At 38.4% G+C, this 16,519-nt stretch overlaps 2 protein-coding genes across 2 annotated transcripts in view; one reads left to right on the top strand and one right to left on the bottom strand.

The window, feature by feature from the left end:
• LOC135804128 (pancreatic triacylglycerol lipase-like) overlaps positions 1-16,519 on the bottom strand; it is a 115,708-nt gene that overhangs the window by 95,856 nt on the left and 3,333 nt on the right. The window lies entirely within an intron of this gene.
• Positions 161-15,459, top strand: Khc (kinesin heavy chain). The gene is made up of 9 exons (XM_065317322.1): positions 161-775; positions 8,912-9,227; positions 9,286-9,429; positions 9,485-11,117; positions 11,198-11,299; positions 12,838-12,955; positions 13,017-13,276; positions 13,333-13,550; positions 13,762-15,459. Exons 1-9 carry the CDS (start codon positions 629-631, stop codon positions 13,770-13,772), a joined length of 2,949 nt encoding a protein of 982 aa, XP_065173394.1. The 5' UTR covers positions 161-628; the 3' UTR covers positions 13,773-15,459.

The following is a 16,519-nucleotide window of genomic DNA, read 5'->3' as shown; positions in this document are numbered from 1 at the left end:
AGTTATATAGTAGTTATATATTTAATAATATAGTTTTAATTGTTTTAACATAGGCAACTTTACTTGCACATATTAAAAGACAGTTGGTAGCACTGCTTTTCCACGAAGGCAACACTTCGTGTAAGTTCGTGCGCAAGTCTCGTCCCAGCCGCTCCGTGCGGTTCGATTTCCATTTAGACGTCAAGATGGCCGTTTCGCCGCTGGTCGAAGCGTAAAAAACCAGCCGACGTCAGTCCGGTGTGCATCAGCAGGCAGGCCAACCGAGTACGCCGAGTGTATCGCATTCGTTTCGCCACCATAGAAACCGAAGACGCGCCGGCAAAAAAACGGACTATCAGCCGCAAGGGTGGCACACATTTCTAGTGCGTGCGTGGGAGGTAACAATCGGCAACAATCAGCGCAAGTACTCGATTCGGCGCGAGGGTTGCGGACGTGGTGCGCGCTCCATACACCGCACACAATCATCAACTCCACCTAGTTGCATCGGAGAGTCTCCGGTCGTGATCCAGCTCGCGGTTCGCATGAGTAGAAGCATCGTACACGTGTTGCAGTGGGATCCGAAGCGTTGATCCCCGGTGGTGTGCTGAAAGTGCAGGAAACGCCGGCAAGTTAACAACACAGCGGCAGGATGTCGGGCGAACGCGAAATACCCGCCGAGGATAGCATTAGGGTAGTGTGCCGATTTCGGCCACTCAACGACAGCGAAGAGAAGGCTGGCTCGCAATTCGTTGTAAAATTTCCATCCGGATCCGACGAGAATTGCATATCTATCGCGGTAAGTAAAACATTTTATTCTAAATGTAAATTAAAATAAAGGCGTTTCGGTCGCTTACATACCCACACAATTAAATTGGTAGTGTTCGTGGGTTGTAGGCGAATGCAAAACGAGAGAAACTGCATGTGGAGGTAATTTTTTTCCACGGCTACGGTTTGTGGAACTTGCAAGAAAGCGAAAAAATCGATACGATTCGTTTGGACGAGCTCAACTGCTCTAAAACACTCGATTTTTTCGATTTGAAACCAAACAAACAAATAAAAATCATCAAAAATAAAAATATAAAGTAAAAAAATACATAAACATACAAAGTGTTTACATACAACGCGACTATTTTATTATTATTGGTGTTTTTCATTAAGTTTATTGAAAATTCTCTTGTGTTAAATTCGACCCTGATCTCTGTAAATTCATTATCCACTCTACTTCATTCCGCGTTGCGCTCGTCGAGCTATGAATTCATGTGGATTGTGTCATATGAAAGCGTGACTCATCGTCCATGTCCATGTAACATTGCTTGAGCTAGTGCGTAAGTTCTATCTGTGATTAATCTCCAAGTTAACTCTCAAGAAACAAAAAGATACAGCGCCATCATATGTGTACGCAATTAAATAACCTGATTACTTTGTTTCGTTTTGCAATCTATATTGTATTCGAAATTGATTAGACGATTAGAAACTTTTGATTAACGCGCGGTTAAAGCTTCACTTGCCTACTGTTGGCATATGTATTGTGTGGAATTTGATTCGGTTGTCGGAAGACTTCAAAAGTTGATTGAACGTTGTATGTTCGGACATTAGCGATTGTGTTGTGCTGCATTGCGCTCCCGATCGTTCGTATATTACGGTAATGGTACTTACTTAGTTCTTACATAATATGAAGTGCACTTGTGGCTGGAAAAATTAAAGTTTATTGAACTTTTCGGGCGCTTGCTGGATGCGCATATACGAGTCGCGATCGATACGGGAACAAGCTGCACAAGCTACTTCAACCGCACTCGCATTTATTATTTAATATTTTAACCAAAATAGGTTTAAGGTGAGGAAGGGTAAAAGGGTTCTTAGGGGGTAGGAGGTGTTAAGGACTAAAAGGTCGAAAATTCATTGAATTCATTGAGATCTTGTCAATTATTCAATATTTTTGAGATAAATTTTTGTTTTGGTACTTTTGGGACTTAACCCTGATGAATATTGGATCAATTATTGTAAAATTACAATATTTAGTTACTTGTTTCTCTTAATTTTACTGAAAAAGTAAAATTATTACAGGAAAATTAAATATATTTCAAAATGTTTTGACATTTGGTTAATTTACTGACCTAAACAAAGGTATAGCAACATAATATTTACCTGATGCGTGAGTGAAGAACCTGTTAATTAAAGTTAATTGATTTTCGTGTAATTAATTCACCAGTTGTACTATTCAAATTGCGTTACCTAACAGGAGACTATTTATTTCAACATATTTTCAAAGTTTCTCAGCATTTGCAGTTGCTTTGTTTTCTACTTTTGGTTTGAAGTAAAATATTCTTCATTTATAACCTTGTTTTTCATACCTTAAACCAGACCTATAATAGGGGACATGACACTTTTAAAGCTATGAAAATGTTTTATTTTTATTTTAAACCTTTGACGGAAATGAGTAACCACAACATTTCCTTGAGTCACAACTAAAATCTCTGAAAAAAACATGCTGGAAATGACTAAAAACAAAGCATTGTTGACCGTCAAACACTTTTAAACACCGTAAGTCAAACGTAATTAGGTACGTTTTGTTCTGCCTGTGTAAACTTGCACGTATAAACACTTCTTGCTTGCTTTTGCTTGATTACCCTCAACACTTTGTATATTGTTGATCAAAACGTGTGCATACAGTGGAAGAAAGCTTATACAGCTCGCGCCTTACGATTGCATGCGCGTTGTGCTTGAGGAAATACGTACACGGCTCCATCATATCGACCTCTGCAAATGAATATGTAGGTTCTAGTTTGGCTTGAATTGTAAATTGTAAGTTTTGAGTTTAAAAAGCGCGAGCGCAGGCAGGCAATAAATGGCGAGACGGCCGGGCGCAGAGCATAAGCACACGCGAAGCAATGGAAAACGAGCAAATGGCAATCATTAGGTCCGCGAGACCGCGACCGTAATTAATTTCGTGGCTGCATGCCTCGCTGACGAGTCGCGCGCGACCGTAAAGAATTCACCACCGAGTGCTCGAATAAGTTTTTAGCGCTGGCTTAGTTTTAATTTATAAATGTAGGTCTTAATTAGTGTAGGGGGCTTAGGAAGGCTAGGATGTTTATGTTGTTGGGTTTAATTAACGCTTGTTTTGTTTTGTTTGTGAGTTCAAAGTAGATGGTAGTGTGGTAGACAGACATGCACTTTGAAGAACATAATAGAATTATTTAGATTTTACTTTAGCACGATCTTGGATTCAGTTATTTAGCTATAACGATCGCCAATTTTCATCCCTTTTTAAGACTTTTTAAGTCATAATTTAGTCATACTTATTCCGCTATTCGGGGTGGAGACGAATCTAACAAATCAATATCTGTCCAGTCGTTCTTGAGTTATAAATGTTGTAACTAACACAACCATCTTTTATATAGATACCTGTTAGAAATGTATGCATAGCACCCAGCTAAATAAAAACAGGTGGTATGGTTATTAATGTGATAAACTTGTTAGTATCTAGTTAAAATTGAATATTGGCAGTATCGGAAATTTGATTTACACTGTAACAGCTCAATGCACACCGCGCTTGGTTGCCCATTAATTTTTTGTGCTGCAATGCAAGCAGCGTTTTCTTTACTATGTAGGATGATTAAGGTTAATATTATTGGTTTTATACTTGTGCTTTGATGTAGATGCGTGTTGTATAATGTAATATTTGCTGTATTAACATTATAACAAGTGTAAGGTGATATCACCGAAAAGTACACTAATGAATATGATAAGGTGCAATGATATTGTGTTTTGTATGCATGTTTAGTGATAATTTGGCAGATTAGAAGTCGAAATTAATCTAGATTTTTCGTGATAATAATTGAATGATTTTATCTGACAAAATAATCTATATTCACGTATAAATGAATTGCTGTTTGATAGTCGAATTTGAATAATTTTATTTTTGATATGTTCGTTATTAAATATCGGTGGTTTTGGTCAAAAATTTCTGATTAAAAAAAATTGTCACTTAAATTTACACTAAAACGAAGACTCGAAGGGAGAGTGAGAAACCTGCGACTGTTCTGCTTGACCACTCAGGCACGACTTGAATACTGTGGTCGCCGCGAGTTACCCTTATATACCTGCGGCCTACCCGTAAAAAGTGGTGGGGGAAGGTGTGGTGGTACAACGCCTGGGCAGACAGAGGTGTACTCTCGAAGGGTATTCTAGCCCGATAATTCATCTACAGTTTAGATTTTTCTAAGCTTAATATCTAAAACACTAATTTGAAGTACTAGTCAGTCTGTAATTTTGTAGATAATTTCTTACGTTTCCTACATGCATATGCCTAAAAACAAACATTCATGATCAACATTGAGATAAGGCTAGGTAAGCACTAGACAAACATTATATCAATACCTTTGAATAGGTGAGGTACTTAATACACATTTTCATAGTTTAGTTGGAATCGAATTCAATTCATAAAATACACTCCAAAACGAACGAATTGAAAAGATTTGAATTGTTTGCAGGTTTAAGGGTAGCCTCTTTCTTTAGGCCAGGTGTTGCAATTTTTTGTGTGGCAAAGCGTTTAAGAATCTAGTAACACGCAAATCGTGACTCATAAATTTTAATCGAATATATTCTACTATGTATTTTACGTTTTTGCAAAGCAACTTCTGCTGCTGCTATTGCTACTAGGCATGTCTGAACTTTAAGTGTTCGAATTTTGAATTTGTTGTTAAATGTTAGAAATAATAAAATGACAACGAATACTGACGTTTTTGAATCTCATTGTGGAATAAAATTTACTATCATGTTAATATTTTTGCGAGTTTACACAAAAACAGAAGAATTTACCTTGAAATTTTTTTATAAATTGCCTATTGTAAAGAAATTGATGAGTATGTGTAGATAGGTATATCAAAAGGTATTGATTGAAAGCCACTGAGTTACAAATTAGCGTTAAACAAAACTACAATAGTGGCTCCATAAAAAAGTCGTAAAATTTCATTTCTATCTGTGAAATAATAATTTGTATTGAAAAGATTATCAGCTGAGAGTTCACTACTGTCATTGGTTCAAACCGCACATGGACAATGATCTATTAAAACCATCATTGTTCACTGATAAGGCTTTTGTACATCAGTCAGGTATAGGCTGCGTCAAACAACCAGACAAACTGAGAACAATCAAGAAATCAATTCAACATAAATTTAGTCGGGCACTTGTTTAATTTTATCGCTATATTTTATTTTCGGTTAAATTTCTTTCACAAAACCAAAAAATAGATAAAAAATAAATCATTTCAGCCTGTCATCTTGTCATTGTGGTCAATATCAAATGTTTTTATTGATGATTGAAGTTCATCATCATCACGTGAAAGCAATGAAAAATACTTCCCGTTTACGATTCATCTCCTCGGCTCTCGCCGGTTGACCGCGACGACGCAAATCAGTTTAACATATTTTTATTTAGGCGTGAGTGCGCACACTGCGGAACTGAATCGTGGATGCTGGTGTACATGCTCGTAGTTTGTAAACTCGTAATCTATCTTTGGACCATTACGCCGAACCGCGCCGCATAACAATTTGTTCCTACCAGCATAAATACATAAATGACTGGACTAGTACCTCTCGTACAACTTGCATTACGTAATTTTTCAATGTTTTTGTGTGTTGTGTTGCGTGTTGTTTGGTCGAGAGGAGGTAAAAGGTAGAATTCAGATTCAAGCCGAGTTTGATTTTTTTTTTGTTCGACTGCTACCAGCGTAACACATTTTTTGCTGCTTGTCGTAATTACCTTTTATGTTACGAAGGTGATTTATACCGAGTGATACAAATATTTTTTGTCATTTAATTTTAATTTATAGTATTTGAAGGCATTACACACCTGTATATCAACATGATTTTCTATTTGTTGTGGTTTCTTGTTGTACAAGCAGCAGTCTAATATATTTTTGATTCGACATTGACTGACATTCGTCTGATCTCGAGCGCATGTCGTGCCGCAGCGCGCGATGATGGCGCAACGCGCACAAAAAGTCGAAAACAACGCTAATTAAACTATTATTTGATTACTTCATACCTTGATACCAGAGTTGCATAGTGTTTTTTTTTATAGCGCACAATATTTCGTATTATTCATGTGGTACAAAGTTTTGTTTTTATTTCGGTGTACAATCAAATTTACTGTTTTGTAATCAAATCTATTTTTGTTAGACATAGCGGAAAATTCATCGACTTCCGGACAATTTAAAATAGTTTAGTGTTTTTATGCTAGACAATATTAAGGCTCTATGAACTAGTTGGCATTCAGTTGAGTTTAAGTTGTAGCGAAATTTAAATTTCACTTTTTAATTTCGTTCAAGATTTCCGCGACTTGCTGATTTGTTGGCATGTTGACAGGTTGGCAACGTTATTATTATGTGTCAAGGAGAATTTCTTTTATTCACACCTTAGATTTTTTCCTTCTTAACCTAATTATTCTATGTCTTCACTCTGTTTTCACTTTAATTAAAACGTCAGAATTAATTGTTGAAAGTGTATAAAGATATGCAAGTAGAGTAATTACATTCGAAAAATATTAAATTGGGAATCGTAGAAACGTTGAAACATAGCGGCCGGTGCGATGTCTGGCGTATCGATCGTAGGGTTGTTTCCTTTGCGGGTTGCGGTTGTGGCGGCTTATTTTAAGTGTAACGACAGCTACTATCGCGTAATAACCACCGACTCGCCGGCGGCGGCCGTTGAAATAGTACCATATTCGATATCGAACTTTTGTTAGGGGTGTGAGCTTCCTTGCAACAGCCCCTCGTGGATGTAATGCATGTTTAATGCTCATTCACCTTTTATTTGATTATATTTCAACAGAAAAGTCAACAAAGAAAAAAATAAAATTGAGAGAAACAAACTTTGATGCATTGATCGATAACACGGCTCAACAAAAAATTGTTTATTTTTTGCCTAAAGTTTATTTTATGATTTTTGGGTTAATTATGCACAACAACTACCAGCGAATACCTCATTTTGATAAAAAGTTTGCTTTTGTGATATCTGTAGTAATAATACTCATTTTCAAATCTACTATATAAAAATAAGACGGCTTTTCCTTCCTGTCGCTGTAACTCCAGAACGCACCAACCGATTTTCACGGTTTTGCATTCGTTGGATAGGTCTCGGGCTCAGGGAGGTATATAACAAAGAAAATGGTAGAAAAATTCGTATAGAAAAGCGGGAAAGCACCTGGAGGAACAGGGAAAACATTTGTCATTTCATTGATTTTGTTATTGTAGAAATTACTCGTAGTTATTTCTACATGTTAGGTTGGTATCAAGGAGAGAAAAGATTTGATGAAACAATTCGTTAAACAATTTGACAATACCTCAGAAGCTTTTACTTATTTGAAAATTTTCCCAAGTTATCTGAAGCAAAAGTTAAAGCTGGAATTTTTGTTGGTCCGCAAATTAGGCAAATTTACGCCGATGAAAAATGTTCAAAATTGCTTAATCACACCCAAAAAGCAAGTTGGAACAGTTTTAAAGTAGTAGTATCTGGATTCTTAGGAAATAACAAAGCTAAAAACTACGAAAAATTAGTTGAAAACATGTTGAAAAATTTTAAGGCCATGGGTTGCTGAATGTCTTTGAAAGTACATTTGCTTCATCCGCACTTAGATAAGTTCAAAAATAACATGGGGGCATATTCCGAAGAGCAAGGAGAACGTTTTCATCAGGACATCATGAACTTCGAACAACGATATCAAGGCCAATATAATGAAAATATGATGGGAGACTATATCTGGGGTTTATTGAGAGAAAGCACTTATGATCATAAAAAAAGGGCAAAAATGTACACTTTTAAACTATTTTTCACTTTTTTATAAGTTATTTTAATAGTAAAATTTCATGCAAATGATAAATTAATTTATTTGTATAGTTCTATCCTTAATTAAACATAAAAATCCCAAATTTTGAAAAATATAGTTAAATCTGAATTCTGAGTACAGAAGCAAACTTCTTTATGTCATATATTTTTTTTTCGTGTAGTTATGACCTAAATTATCGAAATTAAACCTTTAAACGAAAAGGCAAATTTTGTGTTGACCTGTGTAATTAATGGTTTTATTTTGATATTATTTTGTCTTATTTGATTAACTTGTGATTAAGTTTGAAATTTTTTTGTTCTGATTGAAATTTAAATTGTTTTTCGCTGAATGACACGCGATCCTTACTGAATTTGCAAGTTACGTGCCGGAAAACAGGAAAACTAATTTAATCGTCATTATTTTACGTGCAATTCTCATTTCCATAAACATTTACGGTGTGATTTGTTTCGCTTTTGTTTAAATTTGTTGAATTTTAATGAAAAAGCTATTTTTGGGGCGGATATCCCGGTGTGTGGATACAAAATCAATAAGGCGCTGCCCTTGACCAGGCGCGAGAGTGGAGACGGCTGCAGTCATCCAGCCACCGCCGCCGCCGACTGGAGCAATTTAACATTATGCCACACGCGCGCCCCCCAACACAAACACACCTTGCAGATGATATTTTTTGCAGTCTTTTGTTGTGTCTGCGCGGTATTGAATGGATGAAAAGGTGAAAATGCGCAAGGGTATTTCTACTATCCGCTGAATAATACATTGGGAGTGAATTTTTTGTGTCTAGGACTCATATATCTTCCGTTATTATGATTTTATTTAGTAGAGGGTGGAACATACGAATTTATAAAAATTCAAGGGCAAAATATAATCAAATGTTTTGATTTATGTCTGTTATAGACTAGGATACCCGGGCGTTGCGCGACGCCACGCGCCGCTTTCCGGTTCCCCTAGTCCCCGAAATCCTTGGACTTTTCAAGGTTCAAGAGTTTAATGTCTCGTGCTGCCACGTGCGCGAACGTGCCAACTCTCCCACACAATTCTATTCCTTTTGTTTTGCTAAAATGTAATGTTTTTTTCGCTTGTTTTGCAGGGAAAAGTTTATCTATTTGACAAAGTTTTTAAACCGAATGCGACACAAGAGAAGGTCTACAATGAGGCGGCCAAGAGTATTGTCAGCGACGTCCTGGCTGGTTACAATGGAACGATTTTCGCTTACGGCCAGACGTCATCCGGTAAAACGCACACGATGGAAGGTGTGCTTGATGACCCTGCCAAGCAGGGTATCATCCCACGTATTGTCAACGACATCTTCAACCACATCTACCAGATGGAGGAGAATTTAGAGTTTCACATTAAAGTTTCCTACTTTGAGATTTACATGGATAAAATTCGTGATTTACTTGATGGTAATGTTTTAAAATTGTAGAAATTTGAAGTGGGATTAATTTTTTGTTGTGTTTTCAGTTTCTAAGGTGAATTTAAGTGTGCACGAAGACAAAAATCGTGTGCCTTTTGTCAAGGGCGCAACGGAAAGGTTTGTTTCGTCACCGGATGAGGTCTTTGAAGCTATCGAGGAGGGAAAATCTAATAGACATATTGCTGTAACCAGTAAGTTAATATTTAAAATTTTAGTGGCGTTTTGTGACATTATTTTCGTTTTCAGACATGAATGAACATTCGTCGCGTTCACACTCGGTGTTTCTTATCAACGTCAAACAGGAAAATATGGAAAATCAGAAGAAACTCTCCGGAAAGTTGTACCTGGTAGATTTGGCTGGTTCCGAAAAAGTTTCAAAAACTGGCGCGGAGGGTACAGTATTAGACGAAGCTAAAAACATCAACAAATCCCTCTCGGCGCTCGGTAATGTCATCAGTGCCCTGGCCGACGGCAACAAAACGCACATCCCCTATCGAGATTCTAAATTGACGCGTATTCTACAAGAGTCACTCGGTGGTAATGCGCGGACGACGATCGTCATCTGCTGCTCGCCTGCCAGCTTCAACGAGTCGGAAACCAAATCCACTCTGGAGTTCGGTAAGCGTGCAAAGACGGTGAAGAACGTCGTCTGCGTGAACGAGGAGCTCACTGCTGAAGAATGGAAGCGCAGATATGAGCGTGAGAAGGAAAAAGTGGGCAGGCTCAAGGGTAAAGTTGAGAAACTTGAAGCTGAGCTTGCGAAATGGCGTGCTGGGGAGACTGTTGATACTGAGGAACAGGTCAATCTCAATGAGATGGATGCTAGTACTCCTAGCAACATCATGGAGGAGTCGACAGCTGCACCAATTGCTGGACCAATTCCAGCCACGCCTGCGCTCATGATTGGCTCCACTCTGGGTTCTGAAGATAGACAGAAACTGGAGCAGGAACGCGAGAGATTATACCAACAGTTGGATGAGAAAGATGAGGAGATTAACCAACAGAGTCAGTATGTCGAGAAGCTCAAGGAGCAGATGATGGAGCAGGATGATCTTATCGCTGCCACCCGTCGGGACTACGAAGCCTTACAAGCTGAGATGAACCGCATTCAGCAAGAAAATGAAAGCGCAAAGGAAGAGGTGAAGGAAGTCCTGCAAGCCCTGGAGGAACTCGCTGTTAATTACGATCAGAAGAGTCAGGAAGTTGAGGCAAAGAACAAGGAGATGGAGAGTCTTTCCGAGGAACTCATGCAGAAGCAGGCTTCATTCAACACAACTTCTTCGGAATTACAACAGTTGAGGGATATGAGCACACATCAGAAGAAGAGAATTGCTGATATGCTGTCCAACTTATTGAAGGAGTTGGGTGATATCGGCAGTGTGCTTGGCTCGGAACGAACCGATTTGAATATCTCCAACGATGCTGCCAAGCTGGAGGAGGAGTTCACTGTGGCGAGGTTGTATATTAGTCGCATGAAGAGTGATGTGACTAATATCACAACGCGTCTCAATGAGCTGGAGGCCTCACACAAGGACAGCAACCGTAAGGTGGTTGATTATGAGAAGGAATTAGCCGAGGGGAGATTGTTGATTTCACAGCATGAAGCTAGAATGAAGAGTTTGCAGGAGAGCATGCGCGAAAGCGAGAATAAGAAACGTGCGCTCGAGGAGAATGTCGATGCGTTGCGTGAAGAATGCGCTAAGTTAAAGGCTGCTGAACAAGTTAGCAGTGTGAGCGAAAGTGAGAAGAAGGAAGCCAACCAGATGCGTGTCGCTTTGGAACAGCAGATGGATCAATTGCGTGATGTGCACCAGAAACAAGTGGCGCAGTTGCGAGATGAAATCTCTGAGAAGCAACAAATGCTTAACGATATCAAGGAGTAAGTTGTGTATAATGTTCATGATGTAATATGTACTATTGATGATGATGATGCTAATTTTTTGCTGACTCTTGTTTTAGTTTGAACTCAAAACTGCAACTGACGCAGCAACAGCTCCAGGCCGATTACGAGAAGGTCAAGTCGGAGGAGTCGGAGAAATCCAACAAGCTGCAGGAACTCATGTCAGTAATCTCACTCAACAAGCGCAATCTTACTAACAACGACTTATACGACGACGACATGATGTTCGACGCCATGTTGTTGGCGGAGAAACGCTCGCTCGTCCTTCCCGATAACCGCTCCCTGTCCTGCTTGGAGGCGTCGGTCGTTTCGCCGAAAAAGCTGCGCCTTTCCCCACCTGCTCCCGCCTCTCCCGTGTACATCCGCCGACCGAAAGCAGACACGTGGGCCGATTTTCTGCCGTACAAAGACGAGCTCTCCGCGCCCGCGCTTAACGAGGACGCGAAGACGCGCAAGCAGGCGCTGAATGAGTATGCAAAACTCGTGCGGTTCGCTAGCAAACGCGCCGACGATGCGCAACCCGCGCGCGGCCAGCAGCAGCATCACCACCACCAGCACCACTGCTGCCCGGTGTTCAGCTCCATCTTTCACATGCACACCCTCCACCTGCATCTGTTCATTTCCCTCACGCTGCTGCTCGTCACGCACAAGTGTCCGCATTATTTTATTATCATGTAAACGTTAAAGCGCGCCGCGACACGCGATAATAACCAAGACAAATGAAAGTCAGGTCGATTTTACCAAAAACCAAACTAACGCGTGACGATACAATAATTTTCTTCTTTGCACTCACATCTTTTTTCCGTGTAAATGTGTATCATGACCTCAAAGTGAACAAACTGTGATATTTGGTAAAGTCGGCCTTTCTCTACACACAAGCAAAATCATCTAAAAACAATCGCGATCGGTTTAGGATCGGGTGGCGAATCGGTTTACACGTGTTTTGTTTTTCTATCGATCATTCCTCCACTCCTCGCCGCCTACCCCGCCCCTAACCTAAATCATCCGCCATTCGTGACCCAATTCCCATTGACATAACATTCCCGTTTTTAGTATTTAGTAATTTTATGTTTTAACCTTGGTTTGAATTAGTTTTAAGTTTTTATTAAGCAATTTCGTTATTAAGTCACATCACACAAGCTCTCTCTGTTTTTGTTTTGTTTCTCGTGCGTGCGTCCGTGATGGCGTCTCGCGTCGATAAATCAAAAATGGCGTTGATCCGACCAACACAACACAAAAATCGGGTCATTTGTACATATACGGTAACAAAACTTGTACAAATTGTACAAAATCGTTTTAAATTTACTGTTAGAGCAATATTTTCGAGAAAAGAACCTAGTCGGTTAGATGATTGTACAATATTTGTACATAAATAGGCTTATGGAGTAGGCAAAAATTGAAAACTGTTGATTATTTTACGGGAAACGTGAGAAAATCTATTTTTCTGTAATTGTTATATTGTTGAATGTGGCCCAGTGATAGGTGTGTACATAACTAATCAATAACGCGTTGGATCTTAATCAAATTTCTCCAATATCGGCTTAATCAATCGGGTATGAACGAACAAAGAAATTTCCAATATGTTTCAAACTCAAACCCACAAAGCAAAACAGAGCGCTCAAACGAAATGTGTGTGATCGTGGCTTAATCGAAAGCGATAATTATGAGCCAATCAAAAACGTGTTACAATTGTATGCAGTTCGACGAACGAAAGACGCGAGCAGGCACGCAAGGACCTCAAAGGGCTGGAGGACACCGTCGCCAAGGAGTTGCAGACTTTGCACAACCTGAGGAAGCTATTCGTTCAAGATCTTCAGGTAGAATTATTAAATTTTATTTATATTAATTTCATTTCTACATTTAATTATTTTTTTATAGGCTCGTATTAAGAAGGCAATCGCAAGCGACGACACCGACGAAGATGGCGGCTCCCTGGCGCAGAAACAGAAGATTTCGTTCTTGGAGAACAACCTGGATCAGTTGACTAAGGTGCACAAGCAGTTGGTGCGTGATAACGCCGACTTGCGTTGTGAACTGCCGAAGTTGGAGAAACGTCTTCGTGCAACGATGGAAAGAGTCAAGGCATTGGAGTCGGCGTTGAAAGATGCCAAGGAGGGTGCTATGCGTGATCGCAAACGGTGAGAATGAGTTCATTCTTTGAGTAAAGACAAATTTAAAATATTTTTCTCTTTAGGTACCAATTTGAGGTGGATAGAATCAAGGAGGCTGTGAGACAGAAGAACTTGGCGCGTCGCGGACCGGTGCCGCAGATTGCAAAGCCGATTCGGGCTGGACAGCAGCATCATCCTGTCATTAGCGGCGGCGGACAAACGGCGATTCGTGGTGGAGGCGGTGCACCGATGCAACGCTCCACACCGGACGATAACAAACGCAAGTCCGTCATTAGCAGAGGTAATTTTTATTAAGGTGCTTTATTTTAACTGTTTCGGTGGCCATATTGATATTATATAGGTTAACATAACCTATTTTTAGCGTTTCAAAGAGTAAATTAGAAGAAATTTTACGTTTTAAAATGGCTGTGATGAATTTTCAACTATTTTCTGTCCGCAATGAAATTATATTTGTGTGTTTCTATTGTTTTATTTGTGTACTTTTGTTTTAGATGAAAGTTGAATGAGTGCTCCTGCTCCGAGGTGCTAGTAACATTTACGCAACCAACCCAACACACCAAATAAACAAAGAAACAAAAGCATTCGCATCAGCGCATCTGCAATCAATTATTTAACGACGTTCAGCAAAGGGAGGATCTTATTACCCGATTTATGATTTGTACGGAAAAATAAAAATAACTCGTGTCTCGTGTGCTTGAGAAAAACTTGCAAAAAAAAAAAACATAAAAACGGCTTTAGCATGTAAGATGCACTAATTTATGATAATCACTATGCTGCAAGACGTGCTGCGACAGATAAGAAAACGTAAACGCATCTAAGTCCGCATTCGTTGTTCAAAATAAAGAAATTGACACAAATAATAGGAAAACGCGTGGGAGAACGAAGAGTAAAAAAATCTATGAGAAAGAAATTAGTAGGCATTATTTTCCGGATTATTTTTCTAACATTTTGTAAAACAATTTTGAAGAGATTCGGAGACGGTTTGGAAAGATTTGTGTGCAAATAGTATTAATCTACACGATGCGCGAGCGCTATCTATAAAGAAACACCATGGTACTAATTTTTAGTTACTTAACAAAAAAATGGAAAAAAGTATTTGTATAAATGTTTTATCGTAGCAAATGTTCATTTTCACAAACTCACACGACATGGTTCAATGAGACACCAGAAACACGCAATGCTTTTATCATCTATTCAGTAATTTAAAACTACAATATGAGAAGAACATACTTGAAGCAAGAAAAAGGTTACTTAGACAATTTTTAATTTATATTTTAAGTAATATTTATAATGATTTCTATTTATCGAGGGTGGGCGTCTTGTAATTACCTCTTTTGCTTTCCTCTGATGCAACCTACCCTTGGTTGTAAATTTGAGTTTAAACAATTCTATTTAAATTCGATGGTTAAGTGAGAATTTCGATTCGTTTGGATTTTGTTTGGCGTCAAACGCACGGCGAGGACACGCTTGACTGCTGTGCAAGCGTCGTGTTGCTCGCTGCGTTTGGCTGCCATCTTTGTCAAACGTGTAGGCTTTAAGATGGCGGTTGAGTCGCTATCGTAAAGCGGAAATGCACCATTTCGCGCGACCGTATATTCACCTAATATGTATTGTGATATATTTGTTTGTAACTTTTATTTTTTGTTTGATTCGACGAACTTTTAATTAATTTGCTTCTTGATTTTGTAAACGAACCGCTGACACGCTCGCTCTTCCATTGAGTTTCTTTCTCGAGGAGCGTCTTAGGTAAACATTTAGTTTGAAAGTTTTCACGCACGGCATTAAATAAACAGTTTAATATTACCATTAAGCGAATACTACCCGTTCCCCCTAACTGTTTAGTTTGTTTGTATGCATAAGTAATTTATATTTGATGAACGGAACGCAAGTGTAATTTGTTTAATTTTGTAATTATAGTTGTACGACGGACGACACTAAGCGACAGACATTGATTTAAAACCTGCTGCGGGATTGCAATTTTAGTGTAAAATTTATTAGTGGCAAAGCGAACGAAAGTACGGGAAGAGATATGAAATCATGCTTGTTTATAAATGAAGAATAAAACGATTTTATGATTTTTGTCGATATGAGATATCAAGCGGTATTGCTATTGATATTTGGATATATCAGTAACTGAAATGATTATTATTCTCTTCGATTCTAATAAAAATAAACATAATTACTGCTAATTGATACTTATTTCTGGTACTGCTCTTGATCTATGAAAAATTTAAACGTGTTTTGTTAGCATTGGGTTTAGTCCTACCTGGAATAGTCTATAAACGTGAGTAGTTGTTGGAAAACAATATTGTAACATATATTGCCATCAAATTACCAATAGCCATGTCTATTTTAAAATGTTTGCATCAGTAGGCGCATATTAGTATTTCGTACTATGTAAACAACAGCGCACATGTTTTGAAACTAGTTTGGTCCTGATCGCTGGCGAGTACACAACACTCGTTGTGTATTTAGTTTTATTCAATATTTCCGTTTTTGGGTTAATTTAATATATAGACTTGAATAGTGCTAGTGTTGCCGTTTAACGATAAGCTTTTACGCAAACCCAAGCTTCTGTCGGAATAGTATTTTACTCACTGCGAGACTTTGTAGAAGAGTCTTTCTTTCATGAAATCGTAAGTATTGTAATTATTTATGCTATTTATGACTTAGTTTTGTGATTTTCATACGCGGAAGTCAAAAAAATTCCATTTTTGTATTTCGAACTGATTTTTATTTGTTTTACTGCTCTAGAAATTGAACGAGCTCTTGCAGGAGAGTCGTTCTTGCACCAAATTGTAAGTATTGTAATTCTTTATGCTAATCATGATTTAGTTTTGTGATGCGCATATTTTTGGTAAGTCTTTGCTGCTACGAGATTTGAGATTTGTCAATGTTTTATTTTTTATTTGAAAGATATATTTATTTTCAATGTTGTCAATAAAACACATTGTAATGTTATAAACTAATTCTTTTTCTTTGTGGCACCCACCTTGCTGTTTTCAGTATCGGTGTCTTAAGTCATATAGTATATAAATCTTATGTGCGTGAAGCGTGTGCCGTGCATTGCTGTTGCTTGAATTGTGTTGTTGTTTTTAAAAACATGATAAAAAACAGAAACATATATAGAAGAATCAAATAACAATAATAAAAACACTCGGTGGTCGAGTGGAGACGTGCACCTGCTGGCATGCTAGCAGACACGGATCGAATCTCAGGTGTGGAAGGCATTTTTCTCAAATATCAAAA

The sequence above is a fragment of the Atheta coriaria genome, unplaced genomic scaffold (genome assembly GCF_025399875.1).
Source record: "Atheta coriaria isolate IRGN ID8LTWV9N9 unplaced genomic scaffold, Caltech_Dcor_3.1 hic_scaffold_3_pilon, whole genome shotgun sequence".
NCBI classification, from domain to species: domain Eukaryota; kingdom Metazoa; phylum Arthropoda; class Insecta; order Coleoptera; family Staphylinidae; genus Dalotia; species Dalotia coriaria.
This window is presented reverse-complemented; position numbering and strand designations above follow the sequence as displayed.

Coding starts and splice junctions, on each gene's coding strand:
- Khc (XM_065317322.1), top strand. CDS start 629: ATGTCGGGCGAACGCGAAATACCCGCCGAGGATAGCATTAGGGTAGTG. Junction 12,956..13,016: donor TATTCGTTCAAGATCTTCAG/GTAGAATTATTA, acceptor ATTTTTTTATAG/GCTCGTATTAAGAAGGCAAT. Junction 13,277..13,332: donor GCTATGCGTGATCGCAAACG/GTGAGAATGAGT, acceptor TTTTCTCTTTAG/GTACCAATTTGAGGTGGATA.